We start from the raw sequence: 24,251 nt of genomic DNA on the forward strand, positions 1-24,251 counted from the left end.
TTTTAATATTTATTCAACATATCACTGTAATATTATTTAATAAATGAATACATTTTATTACACCACAGTGCTGTTGTGTTGTCAAATCTGAAAATGTTAATGAAAGTGTTTCTGTTTTTATAGTAACAGTTCCACATACTCAAAGACTATACTAATAAACAGCCTTTTTTTTTTTTTTTAAACAAATTAAAACCTACAACCTGGTTGATATTGGAAATCACTCGCTGTTGCTGAGGATGAACCCACACACACAGCCTGAAGATCACTGAGATTGCTGAAGATGGTGGCACTTAAAACCCACCAGGATGGCTTTGGACCACAGCTCATATGAAAAGTCATGTTATGAAGGCTTAGGACTACAATTGCTGTAATTGTTTTAGGACTGCGGTTGCTGCGAACAGTTTTGCACTCAGGTCTCCATCAGTGAACGGTGAATAACGATAACTTCAACAAAACAGACTTCATGTGAAAACTATAATGAATTTCCTGGTTACACAACTGCACTTTTTGTCCATATAGTACACAGTTATAGAAGGGATTTATTTAGAATCGCACTATCCGGTCATGCTAGGTTCCCTTTTGAGTCTGGTTCTTCTCAAGGTTTCTTCCTCATGTCTTTTCAGGGAGTTTTTCCTCATCACCGTCGCCTCTGGCTTGCTCATTAGGGATAAATTCACACATTTATCATTATATCTTGAATTTATTTATTTCTGTAAACCTGCTTTGTGACCATGTCCACTGTTAAAAGTGCTATACAAATAAAATTGAATTGAATTGAGTTGAATTGATCAAAATGTGGAATCATGGATTTGTTACCGTACTATGCTGTAAAGCAAAATCTAGTGCTAATAGAGTTCACATAATGACAAATATATTTTTGCCAATGTATTTTTTTGTAGGCTGAGTGCAATATATGCCAATTAGCTTTCCATATTTCGCCATATAGGGAGCAGGGGGATGTGAATTCCAGGGCTGTTTCTTGCTATTAGTGGTATAAGCAGTCAGTGAGGGGCCCCAGACCACCAGGGGGCCCCATGATGATTATTAAAATAGATATGCAGAAAAAAGGCACACCACTATCATTGGGTGAAAAGGTTTATGTATTAGCCAAATGAAGGGGCGCTTGTGGAGTGAAAAGTATAGAATCTGTAATTTATGTAACAAAATTAGGTAACTAATGTAACTAATGTCAGAAGATCATGAAGAAATTGTGATCTAGGGTGGAAAAAAGCAATTTAGCCGCTTTATCGCTTCCGCTTGTTAATAAGTGAAATTAAATAATGTTACTTGCTAGCTAGCATTGGGAATTTTTATGTAACGAACACAGATAAGCAGAGTGATACACACAGTGAAATGTCCCAGTGTGTTATACTAAATATCAGCACTCTTGGAATGCCACATGTCCAATCAAATTAGTGGAACGAGCCAACTGTTGAATATAACTAGCTCTGACAGCAGTAGCCTGTTGACTTTAATTTAACTTTCAGTTAACTGTTAACTGTCTAATTTCACTGAGTCTGTGCCCATGAGCACCTCGGATTCTTGTTCTTGGCTGACAGGAGTGGAACCTGATGTGGTCTTCTTCTGTTGTAGCCCAACCACCTCAAGGTTCGATGTTTTGTTCATGCTGAGATGCTTTTCTGCTCACTGCGGTTGTAAAGAGTGCTTATTTGAGTTAATATAGACTTCTGTCAGCTCTCACCAGTCTGGTCATTCTCCTCTGATCTCTCTCATCAACAAGGTTGTTTCAGCCTGCAGACCCTCCACTCACAGGAGTTTTTTTTTTTTTTTTTTTTTTTCCTGCACCTTTCTGTGTAAACTCTAGAGAATGTTGTGTGAAAATCCCAGGAGATCAGCAGTTTCTGAAATACTCAGCCCAGCCCATGTGGCACCAACAACCATGCCACAGTTAAAGTCACAGAGATCACACTTTTTCCCCATTCTGCTGTTTGATGTGAACATTAACCGAAGCTCTTGACCTGCATCTGCATGATTTTATGTATTGTGCTACTGCCACATGACTGGCTGATTGGATAACTGCAGACAGATAATCGGACAGATGTTCCTATTAAAGTGGACAGTGAGTGTATATAACTAGCTAATCTCACCCCCCCTACCCCAATGTCTAAATGATGTTAGCTAAGGTTAACAGCTAGCAACTGTTTTAGTAATACAATAAGCAGATTATTATTACAATCATGGGCTAATTAAAATATATACAATATGCATTAAAAGGCATTTTAGTTAAAGGATGCGTTGTAATTTATTAGGTATATTTTATATTAATTATATTTATTTTATATTATTATATTTATGTTAAATATGTACAAGTTAGCTGTTTAACAATTCCCATTATTTTTACCTTTTTATTTATTTATTTACTTACTTATTTATTTATTTTTAATATAATGCCCTTTGTTTAGAGATTTAATTCCTGGTGTATATTGTTCTTCTTCACTTGGGTTTTTAATTTACTGTTTATTAAACTGTTCATTCTTGCATATAAAACACTATGATTGGTGTGTGTGTGTGTGTGTGTGTGTGTGTGTGTGTGTGTGTGTGTGTGTGTGTGTGTGTGTGTGGCCCCTGAGTAAGCTCAATTCTTCAGGAATGGCCCTGGTGAATTCAACTGAAGAATCAAAATGTTCCTGCATTGTTTAACGCTCGCGAATCGATTCGGCTGATTGAATCACTTGAGAGAGTCGTTCATTGAAATGATTCCTCGGTGAAAAGGCCCCCGCTCTGTATTTTGCGCGTCAGATGCGCACTTGAGATCTTTCACTTCTCATTTTTATTAGCAGCACGTCGTTGTGGTGTTTTTTTTTTTTTTTTCGCAGAGCCGTGTGTGTGTGTGTGTGTTTGTGTGAGTGTGTGTGTATGTGTGTGTATATGTGTGTAGTGTGTGTTCCGGATGAAATGCGCTTTTTACGCGCTGAAATGATGCTCGGTGTGAAGGCGGCTCGGGTAGAAACGGACTCACTGCCTTAACGCTGCCTTTAAACTTTCCCATGCTGGCCATCTAAAACCCGGCGCACTCGGACTCGGACTCGGACTCGGCCTCGGTCTCACACACCGGAGCGGACACGTCCTGATCCAATGCGCGCTTGGTTTCTGCGCGTCCAGGCCCGCACGCCAACACGTTCACATGGCCTCGAGAAGAGCGGCTGTGGTGGGAAGCCGAAGAGCGGCGGGGAGCTGGAGGACCGGCGGGTGTCCGGAGCGGCCGGGCTCGGTGTGGCGCCGGTGTGTGATGTGCGCCGGGATCACACTGCTTCTCCTGCAGCCCGCATCCGCCAGACACGGTGAGAGCCGATCCCACTGCTCATCCTTCCCCTGACAACCTGTTTGAGTCCACAGCATTGTGGGGTATTTTTTATCCGTTTACAGTTGCACTGAGCTGCTTTTAATCATTCAGTGATTTTATTGGAAAGAGAGTCGCAGCCTTAAAGAGCGCAATGCGCCACATCAGCCATCAGCCTCCTTTACCAATACACTTCAGTTTTATTACATATTACAACAATAACAGTGCAAAAAAACCCAAGAGGTAGGTAAATAGGTAAATAGCTGCAGTGTGTGTAAACACTTCAACACTTCCTCTCCTCATGGAGGGAAAATAAAGGCGCTACGTGTTGGGAATCAATAACACTGGCTTTGCGCGCGAGTCATTGTTATTATTATTATTATTATTATTATTATTATTATTATCAATTCATATCTGTATTCTAAATATTATTGGTATTATAAGTGTTAGTTAGTTTTAGTGGTTGGTGGTAACTGGTTAGTGTTAATATCTTATGGCTTATCTTGTTTATTTTATATAATTTAAGCTAAATATGTAAATAAAATTTACTCATAGTAAAACATAGTAAATGGCTTAAATTTGTTTATATAGGTTTATATTTACATCTTGCTTACTGTATATTGGCTATCATACACAAACACATACACACACACACACACACACACATAGAGTTGAGGCTGCAGTCTCCAGACACTCCTCATAACATAACTGTAAAGGACATGTGGACAAAAATAACATGGGCTTTTTGTTTGTGTTTGTGAGCTGGTGCAGTGTGTGTGTGTGTGTGTGTGTGTGTGTGTGTGTGTGTGATGTATGCACATCTGTTCTGGCCTCTGCCTTTGTCTCATTTCTCCTGGTTTGCTGATTTGTGCGTCATGGAGATTGAGTGGACAGTCAGGATATTTTCAGTTGCGTCTCATTGGATTATTTGGTTATTTCTGCTTCTAGAAAAATGACACTGGTGATGTGAGCTTGGCCTGAGGTTTGTGGTCACATAACTCCCAAAAGAACACATCATTTATATCATATGTAAAGCAAAGACAATGATATAATTATCGTGACCTGTATCGTAAGCCTATAATCCACACATAAGCAATGATTGAGAGCAGATTCTAAAATATTTTGTTTTGTTAGATAATGAGAGGCTTCAGTTTTTCTTCTTCGGCTGCTTCTGCGTGCCTGATTCAGCTCGTTTTGTGATCAAGCCTTTCATGAGCTGAGTCAGGTGAGAAAGTGCAGGGAGAACATGGAAATGTGCAGTGAATGTGGTTTCCGGTGCTGGGATTAAAGACCATTAATAAATCCACTGCGTTTACAGTCAGTCAGATCATACATACAGTACATGTACTGCCTGCATCTACAGGACCTACTGCAGTGTAAGTGCACACTTCCAGTTTATTTACACGTGATAATGATTTCACGTTTTAGTTTTTAATCACAGATGTACATCAGATACAAGTAATCACCACTGACACTAACTGCTTATACAAGAGTGATTGTGTGTGTTCCTGGATCGGAAACCTGCAGCCATGTTGGCCCTTTGCGGTTGAAACTGCTTATCCCTGAGCTAAAATTAACTTCAGTTATTGATGGAGTTACAACATGCATCGATTCAAAGTTTTCATTTTCAGTATGATTCTGATATTACGGTTCTGAGATTAATACCTGATACTGATCCAGTATGAATATCCTCAGGGTAACTGAGCCAGCGCTAAGCTTCTGTTGCTAAGTTATGTGAAATAATAGCCTTTTGTCCTCTGTTGACCTGTATACATAGTGTAACACTGTGGCCTAACAGCTTTAGATTGAAAATGATGATATTCATTTAAGTCATTAACATTATTCGAGTGAGTAGTGGAAGTGTGCAACCATCCACCATTTCGTGGCATTGATTATGAAATGATATCTGTAAATACACTGAGTTGCCAGTTTATTAGATTATTATTTTATTAACTAGCAACTCAATGTGTGCATATAGTGTATACACATATCTTTATTATTATTTTCTTTATTATTCTCTACTGCAGCACCTGTGAAATAGTGCAAACTAAGGATCTCCTTGTACAATGAACCTTGTGCATAAAGTTCTTGAATCTTTTTGAATCTTTAATATATTCTCTGAAAAAAAGGGTACTCATATGCACTTTTCTTTTCCCTGGGATGCTATCTTTTACTCAGAAAGGTGCATGTAGTGTACCAGGGGTCTTCAATCTTATCCACAAAGGGCCGATGTGGCTACAGGCTTTAATTCCAACCAAACAGCTGGGTTAGGGTTAGGATTAGGGCTAGGGTTAGGATTAGGGTTAGGGTTAACCACTTGATAGCTGATCGGGGACCAAGATGAACTGATTAAACAGCGGCTCCTGCATGGATGGAATTAAAACCTACAACCATACCGGCCCTTTCGCCAAGATTGAAGATTGAAGACCCCTGCCTTAAAGCTTTATTCTAAAAACCAGTTACTATCTATTTATGTATCTTAAACCATTTTAAAGGTACACTATATCCACATTTCTACATATTAAAGGTACTGAAGTTAAGGGTACCACCCCAGTGACAAGGAAGGGTACAGTTTAGTACTATTTTTCTTTCTTTCAGAGAGTGTACACTAGGTGCCATTGAATATGTATACCAATCCAGTAACTAGTAATCCGGCTACTAGTACGTTCTATAGCTCACTACTATTATACAGTGTACATAGTTAACTATAATATAACTATAATTAGCCAATCTTGCCAAAGTAAGTGGAATATAGGGCTGGGCAAAATGACTATATAATTTTGCATTTTTATGAGGTATCATGATATCTGAAAATTTTTTTAATATCATTGATATATTCTAATTGGAAGCAGCTGATTTGATGGTAAAATTATGTACTAAACCTTTAAAATAAAAAAATAATTTTTAAAATTAATTATTACAATGTAATAAAATTATTAAATTTTATTTATTTATTATTTATTTTTAGTTTTTTTTTTAATTCTTTATTTAGACATAGCACTTTTTTTTAAATGGCAGTTGGTTTCCAAACCTGTCTCATGATACATATCTTGTATTGTAAAAGTATTATGATGTGATATTTTTGTCATATTGACCACACTACTGGAATATATACTGTAATTCTGTGACTAAATAACTTGACCAAAATGTCTTAGACAGTAGACAGTGATAAACGGTGTGGGTAACTTAGGCTTATTTGTCCGAGTAGACAATAAAGTACTTCTGTAAGAAGTTGTAAATGTAAAATTTAACACTATGACATTTCACATAACATAGCAACAGATGATTGGAGAGAGTCCGCTTGATTATTAAAATGATGTCACATGGATACTGTAGATGTGTACCTAAGGTACTGCTGCTGTAATCATAAAGACTGTCTTGTGCTCATCCCAGGATTCTTATTTACAATATTACACTTAGTACTGTTTGTCTTTACTCTTCTACAACTGTATACAATGATGATTTATAATCCTGTTATCCGGAAGAGGACAGGTTCCATTATGAGTCTGGTTCCTTTCAAGGTTTCTTCCTAATGTCATCACAGCAAGTTTTTCCTCACTACTATCACTTCTGGCTTGTTCAGTAGGGATCGAAATCTATATCCTGATTACTGTAAAGCTGTTTTGTGACTAATCTCTGTTAAAAGCGCTATACAAATACAATTGAATTGACAATAAAATTGATCAGGTCACATCAGTATCGGGTATCTCTAGGACACTGTATTGTATTGAAAATGAAAAAAATAGGAATGCTGCATCACTAATTTGGACAGATTATACTGCGCTTTTTTGCACAGCATCCAAGTTCATTAACACTTCCTTCACTAACACATTCTTTGCTAACACATGTATCAGCACTGGCTCCTGTTTTTGGCAGTCTTAGCTTCTGTGTATCTTTAGACTAGGCCTGATCTGCACTAGCACAAGGATTTGTTCTTCAGGTACATCAGAACTTCTATAAGGGCATCTCTAAATGCTGTGAAATTAAAATGCAAACATTAATTTTCCTTGACGGTTTTTATCCACATATCATTTTAATGTGTGTCTTCCTGGAAATTTTGATGCTGGTTGTTTTCTTTAATGATGTAAAAAATTCCATCTTGGTTTACATATTCCTTGCCTTAGGGTAATGAAAGCTTAAGCTTAACCTACATCAAAGCATTAGCCATGACTTGAACATCGCATTTTACTTAAAATAGGATATTCCAGTTTCTCCAGCAGGTCTGTGTAAAATATTTTATGTGTAACATAAACCAGAACCTTTTTTACCCTAATATCGGAAATGCCATGATGGTATTGAACCATACAAATGAGAGCTATTTAATGGAAGATTTGGAGGAATAGTGTTGCATTACTATTGATTACCGTATACCATGGGATTGAAAATCTTTAATGCTAACGCTACATGGTGTCATATGGACTATTACATCAGATCTGTGTCAGTTTTGATAGATTATAGATGTGCTCTAGCACTACAGAGCTTAATGCAGAGCAGCCAGGTTTGCTTACACATTCTTCACCTCATCTTTATCCACACGGGCTGTGTGTGCATGTGTGTGTCTTCCTGGAAACACGGACGTTGGTTTCCTTCAAAGCCTCCATAGTGATGCTCCAGCGAGTCAACAGCGAGCCTACTGTGCTGTGTTGCCATGGGAACTGATCTGCCTAACATTTTTTTCCTCCTTGAGAGGAGAGAACTGAGTGTATTATCAGAATGACAATGATGAACTGTGCCGGTTGATTTTTTATCTCCCCCGCCCCTGTGTGTGTGTGTGTGTGTGTGTGTGTGTGTGTGGATGGACCAGTGATTGGGTTTAGCTGGCTGCCAGATATGCATGGAATGGATCCATGTTTCATTTGATCTCCCTGAAGGGATGCTTTGTCACCTGTCCACATCGTGCTATATTCAGCGTCGGAGCCGAGCTCCGTTTCATACAGCACTGGACACTGTTATACTAGATACACGGGTCAGGCTGCAGTTATATTACAGCTGCATTATGATAAGATTATGTTTGTGTAACATGGTGCGTGATTTTGACCAAATAATGTTGTATCATTTAAAATGAAAATAAATGAGCTTAACTGTGCAACAAGATGGAAAAATGAGTGGCATGGTAACCATTAAACCCAATATCAACTACATCAGGGTTATTCAACTAAAATTTGTGAAGGTCGAGCTTGCTAACCAAAGTCCTTTGCAATGCAAAGATTATTCTAAGGTAATGCAGAACTATTGATTTTCTTTAATGATGTACAAATTCCATCTTGATTTGCATAGTCCTTGCCTTGGAGGTATAAAAGCTTAACCTACATTAACGCCATGGCCAAGGCTTGAACATGACACTTGATTTAAAATGGGATATTCCAGTTTGAGAGTAATATTTTATTTATAAGTCTGAGAGTAATATTTTATCTGTAGCATAAACCAGAACCTTTGTACTCTTTCATTGGCAATGACATCATTATATTGAACCATACAGTTGAGAGCTATTTAATGTAAGATTTGGAGAAATCTCATTGTGACCCTTTAGGGGCTCAGTACTTCAGAGTAGCTGAAAGAAATATCTGTGGATGAAAAGAAAAGTCTGGGAAAACTCATCCCTTTCTTGATTTCATCCAGTGCTTGTGAATGCCTGTAACAGAGGATGTGTTACAGAAGCAGTGATGGTTCATGCTAGAAACAGCTGGACTCGCTAAACTATGGCCAGTTTTTTTTAAAATTATTATTACTATTATTATTATTATTATTATTATTATTATTATTATGTTTGTCTTGCCTGCTACAGTATTTTTTCCAGTGCTCAGTACAATCCTCTGATTCTTTCTGAGCCCACATCTGTACAACCAGCTGACGATACCTGGTCTAGGTTCTAGCTGTAGTCTAAAAAAGCATTTAAGCACGAATATCAAGCTTCTCGCGTGAAGAATGTTTGCAGTTTAAAGGCACTCGTTTCCAAACCAGGAAAAGTATGAAAATTCTAAACATATATTGGAATAAAAGTATTGTGTAGGCTTCCTAAAGGCATTTCATGTTTTCCACTTTCATCGTACAGTTTGAACCCAAAGATTTTTGAAAATAGTCAGTCTGGCAAAATAAATAAATAAATAAATAAATATGTGTATATATATATATATATGAGAGAAATTTTTGAAATGGTTATGAGATAAAAATGTTTGACAAAAAAATTTTATTAGTACTATTATATGAACATGCAAACTTGTAACACCCCAAATACAAGCACATCAATTCACTTTCCCTTGTAAAGGCTTATTCATTGCCCATATTTGCATATCTGGGACCTGATTGAGGGACCTTATATTTTATGACACAATAACACTCAGGGTCAGTAGGCAGTTTTCCCTTATTTTTCTTTATTTAGCACACAGAAAATTCCTCTGAAATGTTTTAATCATGAAAAACCTGCTATATTCTGAATATTCCAACTTTATTATTAGTTTTATACCATTAAAAGTGAGAGCAACTGACTGGAACGACTTGAAGCAGCAGTTTAGCCTAATGTACAATCCTACTGGTTTCTACTTCTAAAGAGCAATTTTCACTAGAGCAGAATTTAACCTCCTAATGGCCTTGTCTTAATTTTAGAAAGTCTCTTCCTCTCTTTATAATTACTCTCCCTCAGGCCATTCAGCGATGCTCTGGTGTGAGCTACAGGCTGTTCAGCCAACATCCGCTTCCCTGAGTGACCATTTCACAGCTGACATGCTCCATGTCCCGACGCAGCCATGCTTCATTAGAGCATTTGTCCATGGGAAAGTTGATTAGGCCTGCGCATTGACACAGATGAGCGCTCGTCTTATTCTTGATAGGTGCTGTGAATGGCCATGTCTGCTGACGCCATAAGCCTCCAGCGGGCTTGCTTGGGCTTTCAGTGAAATGTCACTAGTTAATGTGGAGTTAATTTTCATAATTGCTAACATAATAAAAATATAATGTATGGATGGCACGCATGGAGTGTTGCCTTTTGGTAAAAAGAACAGTTTTTTTGTGATCATGAAATTTTGTTACAGCACATGAAAGCACACTGTATGTCCTGTCTGATGATAAGCTATACAGTAGAAAATAGTTACACTGTTAACAAGATGCTGTATTTATATTTTTATTTATTTATTTTTTATTGGGTTATTTAACAGCACATTAATAAACATTGCTGTAAATGTGCCAGAGTTAGCCAAAGGCTATTTTTTATCTTTCATAGGTGATAATGTATCATATTTCAAGACATGGAAATTTCCAGATGTGGCGCATGTCTTTAAAATTGATCAGGTCACATCAGTATCGGGTATCTCTAGGACACTGTATCGTATCGATTATACTGCACTTTTTTGCAGAGCATCCAAGTTGGGCTACTTTTTAAAGGTATGACAGTATAAGAAAGAAGAATTTCTACACTATTTTCCTCCTCATTCCAAATGTCAGTGATCAGCCATAGCATGTTTTGTGTCCAGTTTTTACTTTTTTACTTTCGTACCTTGAGCTACAAGGCAGTTGTTGCTGACAAGTAATGGAAGTCTACCTCACCCAGAATGCCCAGGTCTACATACGGTGGGTTCTAAAAGTCTGAGACCACATTGAAAATCTGGTCCTTTTTTCATTTAAAACTGGAAATAAACCGTTTTAAACTTAAATGTTTTTTAACCAAAGAAAGGAAACTGTTCAGTATTTTGGATATTCAAAGATTCAAGATTCTGAACTGTTCTTGTTCACTATTTAAGGTTAAACAAATTTGTGATATTGACCATGCACCTTTGTACAAAAGGTCAGATTATCCCTGCGTGTTATTTGATCTAACATTGGATTGTCAGGTTGAGCCAGCTTGAGTGAATGCTATCATACCAATTCTGAAATCCAGAAAAATATTTCTAAGATTTTACTTTCCACTCAAGTTATTGCTGACAATATAATTTGTAATGAATCACTAATGGTCTCAGACATTTTGACCCAACTGTATACTTGTTAAGATACATAATCTCTTTTTTAAATAAACAAAATTAGATTTTGTAAAATCAATTAGTTCATAGTTACAGATTTAGGTTTAAAATATGACTATATTGTCATCTGCATGTACACTTTTCTGGTGTAATTCTGCTACAGACTGTTTGTGTACGTTTGTGTACATTTGTGTACGTTGTGTACTGTTTGTGTACGTGAATTTAAACAGCCATGCCACTTATTGTGTTGGGAAACAATATGAAACCTGCTCTAAGAAAATGAAGTGATTCTGATTATCCAAGATGGCTGCCCCCATACTGCTACAGCATTCATCTTATGATTTCAATGATTAGCCTATAAAACGAACTACATCTATTATGAAAGTTTTTTTTTTATCGTCAATGTATTGAATTCTTGATTCTGATCGGTCAGAAGGTGTTGATTATTTTTCTATAACAGCAGTTCTGGCAGTAGTTCCTGCTATAAGGCGAATTACAGGTTTATATTAATGCACTTGTTCTAATGTGTTATTGTTTCTATTGTAACAATTTGCACAGGAACTTGTATGGCTTTCCCACAGAGGGATTTGTACTTTTCCGTTTCTCAGTAACAAGCTACATTTTTTGCAGAGAGAGAGAGAAAAAAACATTTTAATAAAGGTTGGTGAGAGAGCAACTATTTATAGCTGTTATAATGTAACTGACAATAGAAACACACTTGTTTGGTGGACATTCCACAACAGTAAATGGATAAAAAGCATGACATTTTGTTCTTTAATAAATAAAAAAAAAAAAAGTCAGCAATGGCAAAAGTGGCGTAAGAGGAATGTGGTGTTATTGGAAAGTAAACAGCTCTGTGTTGATTGTGTTTTTGCTGTATCACACCCCTCCATTGTTGTTTATTTTTCTTTAACAGCTTGCCTCCAAGTGTTTTATTCCTTACATATATAACAACACAAACAAGTAATAATGCAAGACATTATAAGCCTCTATTTTTGGGTAGAATGGAATATACTACTGAATCTGTCAGGGATGGGGCAGGAAACATTTTTAGTGATTATAGATATCTATTACTTGTTAGCTACAATAGCCTCAGAGCTCGAGTGCAAAACTGACGACATAAACAAAGGACAATTTGTGTATTACTTGTTTGTGTATATATTGGCTGATCAACTGCTTTTGGAGTATTTTTATTTATTATTTTTTTACGATTGCTTTCACCGTTTTTCGTAACCCAAGGCACTGCTACTGCAATAAAAATTTTTACTTAAATTAGTTAAAAATGTAAAGTTATAAGCAGATTACGAAAACTCCACTTTGTGTTTCAGTGAACTGGGGTTAGATCAGTAGTAACCTATTGATATTACATTGTGAGGTTATAATACTGTGAAATGTTCGTGCTCTTCCATTCCTGCTATGTATGTTTGCAGGAATTCTGCAGTACCACGGATGAGGACTTATTTACTAGTTCATGTAGCTGCAGCTCTGTTTCTGCACGCTTTCGGTTCAAGCCGCAGCATTTAATCCCCCCATCACCTTTATATCACCTTGATTCTGGCATTAGGATAAAAAGGCATCATTACAAATATTGAGAATCGATGTGCTTTGGCAGTCGGTTAGATAAGGGTGCTAAAACGATGCATGGAACATTTCTCACATATTTAATATAAGCCCACGGTGGCCAGATTGTTAGCCAGAACAAGTGTAATTATGTCCTGAAGGTGATCACAAGATCTGATGATGTTGAATACATTTGAACTGGATTATTAATCTTTATGGCACTATAAACCATCCTGAATGGATTACTCTATAGGTAAAATTCATATTGCAGCATTAAAGGATTTTATAGCACAGCGCTTTTGAATTCTCAATTCTGATTGGTCAGAAGGTGTGGATTCATTTTCTAGAACAGCAGCTCTGACAGTAGTTCCAGGTACAATGCAGGATTATATTAATGCACTCGTTCTAATAATTTATTGCTTCTACAGTAACAAAAAATTCACAGACGTGGCAGACGTGCCACATAGTCCAAGTCTAATAACAGACTGATGAAACAAATGTGAGATTTCTGTTAGGAGACATTTATTTATGGAAGGATTCTCCAGTATCAGCATTTTTAGTTTTTTGTGCTTTGCCATTATTATCTGCATTTTTTTTGTCATATTAACATCAAGATTTATTAACTTCATATTAACTTCAGTGTGTGACAGCTCCACAATGTTTTTTTTAATGACTTTGCAGTAGTGATCAAATTCAACCACTCACAAAGTTGTTATAGTTATCAGCCATTTGACTGATCACTAGAGTTGTATGCATTTAAGGTAAACTGTAAAAACCCAAAATATTTTTTATAAAATATGACGCCAAATATTTTAAATTGACAGTTTAACACAATCTGAGTAGTTTGGGTTCGGTGGGTGGAAAGTCCACTAAAGTTCAATCTCTAATGAATCCAATAAATAAATAAATATGACGCTACATATTTGCCTATTGTGCCTAATAGTTTGGTTATCTTCATAAATTAAATGCTGTGATCATAATAAATTTGTAAAATATTATTTATTCACACTGGAAAGGCTTCCTGGATACAAAAAATGAGAAACCTTGGAATAACCCTCACTGTTTTGTACCTTATTTGGATCAGTTGTTCGCCACCTGCCTTATTTGGGGACATCTGCTTCAGCATAAGCCTGCCATTTTCTCATCACGTGGACATGATAACGCTGGATTAGATCAGATGATGGGGTTCTGGCAAACAGCTTTGAAAAGGTTGTTCTCATTTCACGTGTTACTTAACAGGCAACAGGATGAGGCAACTCTGGACACAGGCTTCAGTTTCATTTATTTCATTATACTTCAACCAGTGCCTGCATTCGTTTTAACAAATAATGTCATTTTTCCTATTTGATGTTTCTGAAAGAACAAGAGCTTAAGATAAACTCTTTTGGATTAAATGTCCACGAGCAGCACAGTAATGAAACTGCATTCGGATGCTATGCAGTTAGGACGTATTATAATACCATGTTTAAGATGGGCGGAGCCTGATCTAGTCTGTAGGCGGGGCTTAAGACAGGCAGTTTTAATTCCAGTATTTTACATAAGGTTGACATGTGTTTGTATGTTTTATACATGTTTTATTTTTCATGTACATATAGAATACAGAAGGGCTGGGCAATATGATGAAAAACAAAACCCATATTTTTCATAATTTTCATACTTTTCAGAATACTTTTCTAAGATTCACATATTATGGATTATATATTATGATATATAGGTTTGCTAACAAACTGCCAGCAAACAGGAGTACACTGTCTTTAATGATATATTTATTTTATAATTGAGGAGTGAAAATAAAAATTCTGTACAAAATTTGACCAAAAAAAGTTTATGTTTAAAAAGTTTAATCAAGTGTTCAGATGATTTAAAATGAGGAAAAAAATTAATTAATGGCCATCAATTAAAATGCTGAATTGAAATTAATTACATTTTATTTATCAAAATGTTATATATAAAATATATATAAAATTCTTTAAAGAGTTTTAATGATACCCTTATTTAACAACTACTGTAAAATATTTTTTTTATTCTGAAAAGAAGGGAAAATAAAAATTCTGCAAAAAATATTGATGTTTAATCATCTACTTCCAGTCAGAGTTTATAAAAAAATACTGATGACACTCGCAATACCTAGAGACGTTCATTGTTTACGCTGTGCATTACACTATACAGTATAAAGCTTGTCTCAGCTGATTGGCTGTGTGTGTATGAGTGTTGGTGTGTTGGTGTGTGTCCTCATTTGGAATTTGGAATGTAATTCAAGTTCATTGTCTCCAAGCTGTCGAAGAAAACTCCACATTTAAAGAAACGCTTTCTGTCGCCTCTGTGTGCTTGTAGAAACCGTTATGTAAGGAAATTAGTTGGTGGGCTTCGCATGTGTTTGTGTGCTTGTCACATCATTTTTCCGCTCAGATTTGTTCCTGTTCCTCATGACATCTCTGGAAAATGAAGTTCTCAGCTGCTTCTCTGTGAACTTTCACGCCTTGAGCCGCACACTCAACAGCATTCATTAAATCGCAATGAATAAAACAGATCATATTATGCTCCATTTATGAGCTCGGCCAGCCTCCTCCTCCTCCTCCTCACTGCTGCCAGGATCTTGATTTATTTCCAAAAAAAATCCTGTGAAGCAACAGCGGCATGATGAAGAAGGATGGGACTGCCATTTTTTGGCCACCAGAAAACATTGGTGTCATGTACATGGTGACCAACGTGACATGGATCAGTGCGGACCCTGTAATACTGAAGGCTGTATTTCCTGCACAAAACCTCGATTGAAAAGGCTTCAATTGCAATTGCTCAGCTCTTTCTGCAAGGGGTCAGCCTGGCTCAGAGATACGAGCAGGTCTACAAGAAAGCGAGACAAAGAGATGGGGGTGGATGGAGAAGGAGAGCCGGAGGAAAGTGTGAGCTCTCATTCACTTTTAATGCGACTGCTATCACCTGTGCTGCCTCTGGGAGTTTGTGTCAAGTGCATCAGATGTGTTTCAGGCAGAAATATTTCTCAGGACATCTCTCTTCATCTTTTTCCCTCACTGATGTACTTGATGAAAATTCGATCTGATCAATGTAATGATACAAAAAAACGGTCGATCAGGTATTGGAGAAAACATAGAAGATATCACATCCTGTAACTAATGCCAAAGATTTGAATTGGATTTGGAACTGGAAATGTTTACATACATTATAAAGAGACTTGACTGCTTTTTCTGTAGTTAGGATGATTTTATTGTATTTATATGTATACTTTATTATGTTTATGTAAGTGATTTTTGTGTGAAAGAGTTTAACTGTGAAGTGTTTAAGTTAAAAAGACATTTTTTTTAAAGTTTAGTAGTTTTTAAAGAAAACAATATCAGATAGGTATCGGCTGATACTGATAAGATTTTAGTATCGGCATCGGTACTGGGAAAAAAAACTGGTATTGTGCCATCTCTAAAATTTCTTAAACCTGTTTATTTCCAAAATAGTTTTACACTTTTAAAATAGTTTGCACTTTTATTGTTTTAAATGAACAAAGAAAAAAAATTCTAGTTTTTTGTTCATGTTGTAATATGTGTATTGATCACATTAACTTTATGTGAGAGGAATTTATATATATATATATATATATATATAAATATATATATATATATATATATATATATATATATATAGAGAGAGAGAGAGAGAGAGAGAGTTACTTTAGTTGACTAGAAGTGTGCCATTGGTTTAAACATCCAATTTTTTTTCAACTGACATTTGTTCTGACAGCCTTAATGGAAATACGTCATATTTCATGATGGACAAATTATCTAATATTATGTTGGTTACTATCGTATAAAAAAATCCCAACATGTTAATAATCAATTTACAATCACAATACAGTCACTGGGTTAGACAGGTATCAAGTTAAAGGAAAAAGGAACATAAAGCAAGTAAGGTGCCAGCTTCAGTGCACCTTGGCATTCTTTCTACAAGTCTCTGGAGCTGAACATCATTCTTCCATCAGATTATCCCTCAGTTAGAGTTTTGATGGTGGTGATGGAAAGCGTTGTTTAACACATCGCTCCAAAATCCCCCACAGGTGTTCACGTAGGTTGAGATCTGGAGACTGCGCAGGCTGTAGCATATGATTTACATAATTTTCATCTCGAGCCCTGTGGATGGGGGCGGAGTCATTCTGGAAGCGACTACGCCGATCAGGATAGAAATGTTTCATCATAGGATAAAGATAATCAGTCAGAAGAGCTGCAGTATTGATTTGCAGTGACAGCTCACTCTACGGGGACAAATGGAGCCAAACCATGCCTGCAATAAATAAATACCCTCACAGTGTAACAGAGTGACTAGTTTTCTCTTTAACCTGTATATACAGTATGCTGCCAAACAGAATAAAGCATATAAATGGGGAACTTGTGATTCTCATAGTCGAACGTATTTAATGAGATGAAGTCAGAAACTGTGATCATGACTAATACCCCATCAGTTGTACAGGTAAAAGCAAAAACAGCTGAAAAACAAACACAGATGCTGCTCCCTATTAGGCTTAGGCTTATGATTATATTTAATGTTTGGTGAAAAGATCTGTGTGTTCATTAAGTATAGCACTCATTCCAGAGCTAGAGCTCTAGAGTTGAAAGGCGTGATGGGAGTTAGCTGAAGGGACACAGGTGCATTAGGAAGGATTGATGAAGCTCAGAGCATGAAATGTCGCAGTGCTCCGTTCTGCTGCGCTAGCACACTGAGGTCTTATCAGGCGTCTACTAGCCTGCCATCATCATTTAGACACAATAAGACAATAAATCGTCATGTGAGCAGCATTACACAGGGACACTCACATGCACTGAAGCATCATGTCCACCGTATGGTGATTTGTAGATTCAGGCAGCCTAAGCACAGTTTCATGCAATGTGGTTTGCTGGCTTGAGTTATGGTGTGTTATTGCACTGTGTGTGTGTGTGTGTGTGTTTCCCTAAAGCGTTCCTTGCTCTGTGTTGATGATTTGCCGTAGTCCGTCACACTCATGCTGCGCTCTGCATCCAGACTCAGCTGGCACTGCATGACCTATTGAGAGCCCTGCCAGCAAGTCACATGACCATGATTATCCAATCAGCGATGCGTCAGATATGTGTTGGAGAGGTTGCGTCGATGAGAGAGGCTCAGGCAGGCAGGCTTGTTTATCCAGCCCTGTTTTGCAACCTCCTCAATATTTCATAGCACCGTTTCGCCAAACACGGCAAGAAAAGAGACAGCATGTAATTACAGGCAGAATGCAGTTTTCTTTTCACACAGACAAAATGTAGCATCACAAATGTTGTTGCATTACAACAGAGCATCTGAATGATGCTAACATGTCTATGTGTGTGTGCTTTAGTGTCATAGAGGTGGTGCTCTGAAGGTTTTTCTGAAACGTATCATCTTGTATGACAGAATGGGATCACACATGGTGTAGACTTCAAAAGTAGTAATGTTAAAAAGTATATTTACATTTGAAAGAGATGGATGTATTGATGGATAGGATTTTTTTTTGTCCAAATGCACCATCAGAAAAGAAAGCATGTAGCTGCAAGAGTGTTTTTTTTATATGTTGCAAAGCTATTGGTATTTATTAGGGGCATATCTAAGAATCATCACCAAAGTTTGTGGCATGGGTCAGAACACAGCTGGACATCACAGGTCAAAACCAGGACACACAGAAACAATAGGCTTAATAACAAGAATGCACAATAGGACTTCACGATGAGAGACAGAAACACGTGTGCATGAAGAGACATCTAATAAAAAAAAGGAACACAGAACAGGTGAACACATTAGGGTAGTAAACCCTACATTCTATGACTAGAGCATAAACAAGAGCATATGGAAAAATAAATATGCTGGGAACATGCTTCATGCTGAGAGGGGGAGATTATGATATGCAGAGGTGAACTAAGGCTTGATGATCATGTATAATGTTTAGAGGTTCAAGATTCAAAGCATTTATTGTCATGTGCACAGTGAGGAAAAACAAGTTTCCCTGTACAATGAAATTCTTTCTTTGCTCTTATATTGCTACATATTCTGATTGCAAGCCTTGAAAAATATTACAGCTATAATCCTGTCTGAAAGTTTCTTTCACTATAAATTATATAATATAATATAAATTACCATCCATCAGCCGGATTCTTCAGATCATACAGCATGTTCTTCATGCAAGAAAGATGACAGTGTTGTATGTTAGATGAGCCTATAGACATTTGAGACACCTGATTGGCTAGTGTTAATGTCACTCTAGTGTTAATGTCACTCTGACAGACAAGGGAGAGAGGAAGGCTGTCCTTCCTGTCCTTCCTGGCCATGTATGACTGTGCCGTAGTTTGGATTTCAAACACAGAAAGCTTACCTAGAACTACTGAGATGACCAGAATCCTCCCAAAACACAAAAATTGAGGTTTGATCTTAAAGGTTATATATTGCACAGCCGTACTCTAAACCAGATTTCTCTTGTGTAACTTAGAGAATGAGCTCATAACCCTGCCTTCACACTAGCAAGTGGCTTTATATCAGTTGGTCTCTTGTGGTTATCTCATTGCCCTTTTTTGAAGTTTTAATAAGTACTGGAACTAGGAAATAGACACCGTCTAGTTATACTTCACTTTGTTACTTTTCTATGCCGACATTAATGTGCTCATTCTAATACATTATTGTTTCTATAGTAATGGGTCATTCACAGGGACTTGTATAGCAGACTATCCACTAATAATAAACTAAATAAAAACATGCTGTTATTTAACAAAGAAGATCATATAATTGTTGATATGGTGAAGCTTTCTGTAAGTAGGTGTTTATTTACCCTTTATGGAAGGAGTCTCCAGTGTCAGCACTTTCAGTGTCTTGGGGCAGTAGTGGCTCAGTGGTTAGGGCTATAGAATACTGATCTGAAGCTTGTGATTTTGAATTCCTCTGTAACATGACAAACATGATTAACTTCAAGAAAGGAAAAGACAGAGGCTAGTGAAGGAACGACTGCTGCTGTAATGTAAGCGAGAACAAGAACTAACTTGTTTTGTGGATTTTCCCAAGCAATGTTACTTAAAATCTGGATAAAAAGTATGTCTTTCTTTAATAAATAAACAGAATTGTAATTGTTGACTAACTCCTGTAAATAATCCTCACACCACCCTGTATGATTTTCCTATAACAGCACACCCCATTGTATATTATTCCTTAGGAAATAATTTGGTGTGAACAGGGTCAAACATGGACATCCTTCCCTGCAGGGCCAATTATTCTCTCTTAGACTCCTGGTTATTTATGGCTACAGCATTGGCAGAATTAAAATTCTTCTGAGACCTTGTTTGAAATCCTTTTTAATTTTTAACTAAAACCCAGGACAAGATAAAACCATGGTTATGATGTTTTCTTCCTATTTTCTGATGTAAACACTAGGGTTAGGGTTAGGTTGGATAGGTAGAAAGGGGATATCTGGTGGGGAATTGGACAACCTGCACATTGGGACTGCTTTGTGGAATGTCCTGAATCCAGTCTTCTAGATTAGCATACATTTAAATGCGGCTTGTTTTTCTGTCACCATGTTGCTTGTCACTGTTGCAGGAATCATGACACCAAGCTAATAGACATGTTGTTATTGCCTGTTAATGACACGAGAGGTTGTAAAAAAACATGATAGTTATATCAGGCAGGAATAGTGGATTGAGTGGATTTAGGAGCTGTCAGTACGTGACACAGTGAACAGAGGCTGGAAACGCAGATAACGATCAAAGCTTCAGGCCTACGCTTTATAATCGCTGAGCTCCTCAATCTGCTCCCAGCGCTGTCACCGCAGAATCCTGCCGAGACGTGGTCTCTTGCGCCCTCCATGCTTTTCCTGTGTGTTATCTGAAAACGCTCATGGGGGCGGTTTGTGGATTCGTGTGTGGGACATACTGAAGGCTCCGAGCTCAGTTTTGATTTGAATCGTCTCTGTGTACTCAGACAGTTCCTTTGGAACGGTGAAGACTGAACTGCTGTGTTGTGTTACATCTCACACACATCAAATAAATGAACAATATATTACAGATAAACAAAAATGCTTTAGTGTGAAGCAGAAGAACCGCTCCAGGCTCTGCAATAATTTCTGGGCTCCTTCGTCCTGATCTGCGTGAATCATCATCATTTTCGCCTTCAGGCATTTCAGCTGTTGGTTGTTTACATGGCCGCTGGCTTCCTTTTCGAGCTACTTTTAGAAGAAAAAAGGTTCCTGAAGGATTATTTGGATGATTCTAAGTAGAACTGTTTCTACTTGGAGAGCCGACTGAAAGATTTAAAGATTGGTTGCTGCTCCAGAGGGTTCTTTACAAAAATAGTTGGAACACTGGGTGCGAGGTGGGAATATACCCTGGATCCCAGTCCATTGCACAACACCACGCACACACACACACACATTCACACAATCTTTCACACCTAGGGGCAATTTAGCATAGTCAACCCACCTACCGGCATGTGAGGAAAACAAAGAACCTAAAGATCAGACCAGAACAAGACCAGGTGATGCTTTTACAATCTTGAACTTTACATAACAAGACTATCATTTCTATCCTTACTTATTTATGTTAGGTGTTGTTACAAGCTAGCTTCAAGTACCTTAATAGTCTGGAAATTTTGCCTGGTAGCTAGTTGTTAAAAACCATGCATGGACAATGGATATTTCTGCAGTATAAGTGCATAAAACTTGCGTCATTTTTTAAGGACTGTGAAGTTGAGATGGCAATTAAGGTAGCAAGCACTATGGTCAAGCTGCTACCTCCTGCCTTTCTGAACAGATGCTTTAAACACTAAAATACAGTCTCACAGACATGACACCGCTTATGTAACTGCGTGAATTGCATACAGCTGTCCAGAGTCCAGAGTAACTAAGTAAGGAATATAACATTATGTGGCATGCTGTTTTAACAAATAATGTTTTAACAAAACTGAGGGCCAATTACGACATCAAAGTTGATTATTTTCCTAAAACAGCATGACGTTTTGTGTTTTATTCTTCTTATACCACAGCAATTTAGCAGTGATTATATTGTTTTATTCAGTAAAGGATAACTTTTTATCTGTTTATAGCTAAATATAATGGTGTTAATTTCTGTTATCACTCAGTGCAACTTGTTACCAAGAAACAGTCCTTTCCGGTGATGGAAAACTTAGTTACAGCTTTACCTCTGACTGTTATAAAGTGCTGACACATTTATACATTTTTCTTTCTTTAATAACAACACGTGACTTCTGTAGTAACTAGCTGTTACCATAGAAATGATAACATGTTAATGTTATCATTAACATGTTATCATTTCTATAGTAACATGTTAATGATAACATTAACATGTTATCATTTCTATAGTAACATGTTAATGTAAACCTGTGATTTCAGTTAGAGCCGACACTATTGCCAGAGTGTCATGTCTATGCCAGCATCCAACTACACTTCCCAGAACTCAGCATGAGCTCAACTGAGCCTCCAAACCTGTCCGCTGAGGACTACAATACCCAAACACTCTCACGCTCACACTCTCCTGATTACTATACACACACACCTGGACTCAATCACAGTCACAACCACACTCACAGTATTTAAGGACTCTGTGTTCCTACATAAATTGTGAAGTATATACTCTGTGTCCTTTTGTGCCAGTCATGACCAAGCCTTTTGATATTGTGATAGTCCTTCTGGTTTGATCTAGTTTCTATTATCTTTGTTTTGCTTATGCCCGTTAATGTTAATGTTGTTTGCCCATCGCCTGACCCTTGCCTGTTTTTTAACTATGTTTTTGGATTACATGTTTGACTTGTTTGCCGTGATTAATAAAACACTTGCACTTGCACTTGCATCCTCAGCTGATTCCTGACACAGAGCTGCTGTAATCAAGAATTGAGCAGCACTGTGGTATAGGCTTTAATAAACAGGTCAAGCATTGGTTCATTTTTGAGGCCGATGAACATTATTTTGAGGTATCATGCTATGTGCTTACATTACATTCAATTAATAAAACTTGCATCATATTTTAGAGGCTGCAAAGGTGAGGAGGCAATTAGGGTGGTGAGCACATAGATCATCCCCTGCTTGTCAGATAGGCCTATTTTGTGCCTAAGGACACCTTATATAATACCTATATCTCAAAAAGACCATTATTTCTTCATAGCTAAAATGCTGCATAGCAAATCTTATGGTGCTAGAGATGTGTCAAACCCTAAAAAGACAGTGTCATAGGAAAGCCATCTCTTATGTAACTGTGTAATATTACAAAGCTTTGTCCAAGGTGACTAACAGCGATTCAGACTACTGAAGGCACAGTGGCGCTAGTCATCATCAGGGATCATCGGCGATTCATCCTGTGTCTGCCCAGCCTACGCTTTGTGCTTCAACTTGTTAAACTTAATACTGTGATTTTTATAAACTAAATTTAACTCGGCTTGTACTCTCACAGTTTAGCAGCTGTCAGCACGACCCAAGTCACACGAAGCCACAGCCTGAAATTGCTGCATTTTATATATTTTTTTCACTTCGCATTAAAATTATATTAATATTGCACTTTGAGATCTTTCTTTCTGCGGTAAAAAAAAAAGGATGATGAGAGTTAACTTGAAGGGCAATCGCCTGTGCATCAGGATTTTTAATCTTCCCGGTAGAACGAGGACACTGTAATCTTCTCCAGTTGTGATTTAAGTAGAGATGGTACAAAGTGGTTCAGTCGATTTGGAATTTAATTGGAATTTTCCGTAACTGATTAGAACTGAAAGCAAAAGAGCAATCCTTCCTTTTTGCTTTTGATTAAAGCATCTCGAGTGGCTTGTCTCTGATGAAGGACAGGTGGACTGCTGTCAATGCCCCACGAAGACGCAGTTAAAAGCAGATGGGGTCCTATGAATAGACATCCTGTTGGAATGGTGCAATGCCATGCCTAGCCTTTCGTGCGCGGCCTTCTCGTGGACTTACTGGTTTTGGCCCATTACCCATCATCCCCCATCACCACCTGTCCCTATCCTGTTAAAGCTCCAGGCCTTGCCATCTGACTGATCCTTAGTTACATCAGTATAGGATGAGCACTTGGTTCCCAAATTCTTGTTGTTCACAAGATCATTAGCAGGAATTTGAACAATTACGCAGTGTCCTTGATTATTTATAGATCAGACCAGAGATCTGGATGCACCTTGATGTATGGAAACAAGTGAGCCAATGGAATCACTCTGCTGTGCCTGGCAGTAGCGTTTGATTGGTTCAGCTCGGTGCCTCATTTGAAAACCATGACTGCTCCAGGAGCCATTAAAGTCTTTATAAATCTTCTCCATGCCGGGGTCAGCATACTAAAACGTCCTCGCTGCTGTAGTAATGCAGTCTGTAGGGCACTGGCAGTGAGGTTCTCTTGAGCTGAAGCATATGCATGTGTGCTTTTCTTCTCTACTTCAGAGTCACATCATTGCACGACCCCTGCCTT

General features: G+C 37.5%; 1 protein-coding gene across 4 annotated transcripts in view; it reads left to right on the top strand.

The window, feature by feature from the left end:
• Positions 1-2,741: 2,741 nt before the first annotated feature.
• Positions 2,742-24,251, top strand: part of kiaa1549la (KIAA1549-like a) — a 78,770-nt gene continuing 57,260 nt past the window's right edge. For all 4 annotated transcript variants that reach the window (XM_053235522.1, XM_026946416.3, XM_053235523.1 and 1 more), the window contains exon 1: positions 2,742-3,302. In XM_053235522.1, the coding sequence (XP_053091497.1) occupies positions 3,146-3,302 (157 nt within the window). In that variant the 5' untranslated portion in view covers positions 2,742-3,145. The remainder of the gene's footprint in view (positions 3,303-24,251) is intronic.

Source organism: Pangasianodon hypophthalmus, chromosome 7 (assembly GCF_027358585.1).
Source record: "Pangasianodon hypophthalmus isolate fPanHyp1 chromosome 7, fPanHyp1.pri, whole genome shotgun sequence".
Taxonomy (NCBI): Eukaryota; Metazoa; Chordata; class Actinopteri; order Siluriformes; family Pangasiidae; genus Pangasianodon; species Pangasianodon hypophthalmus.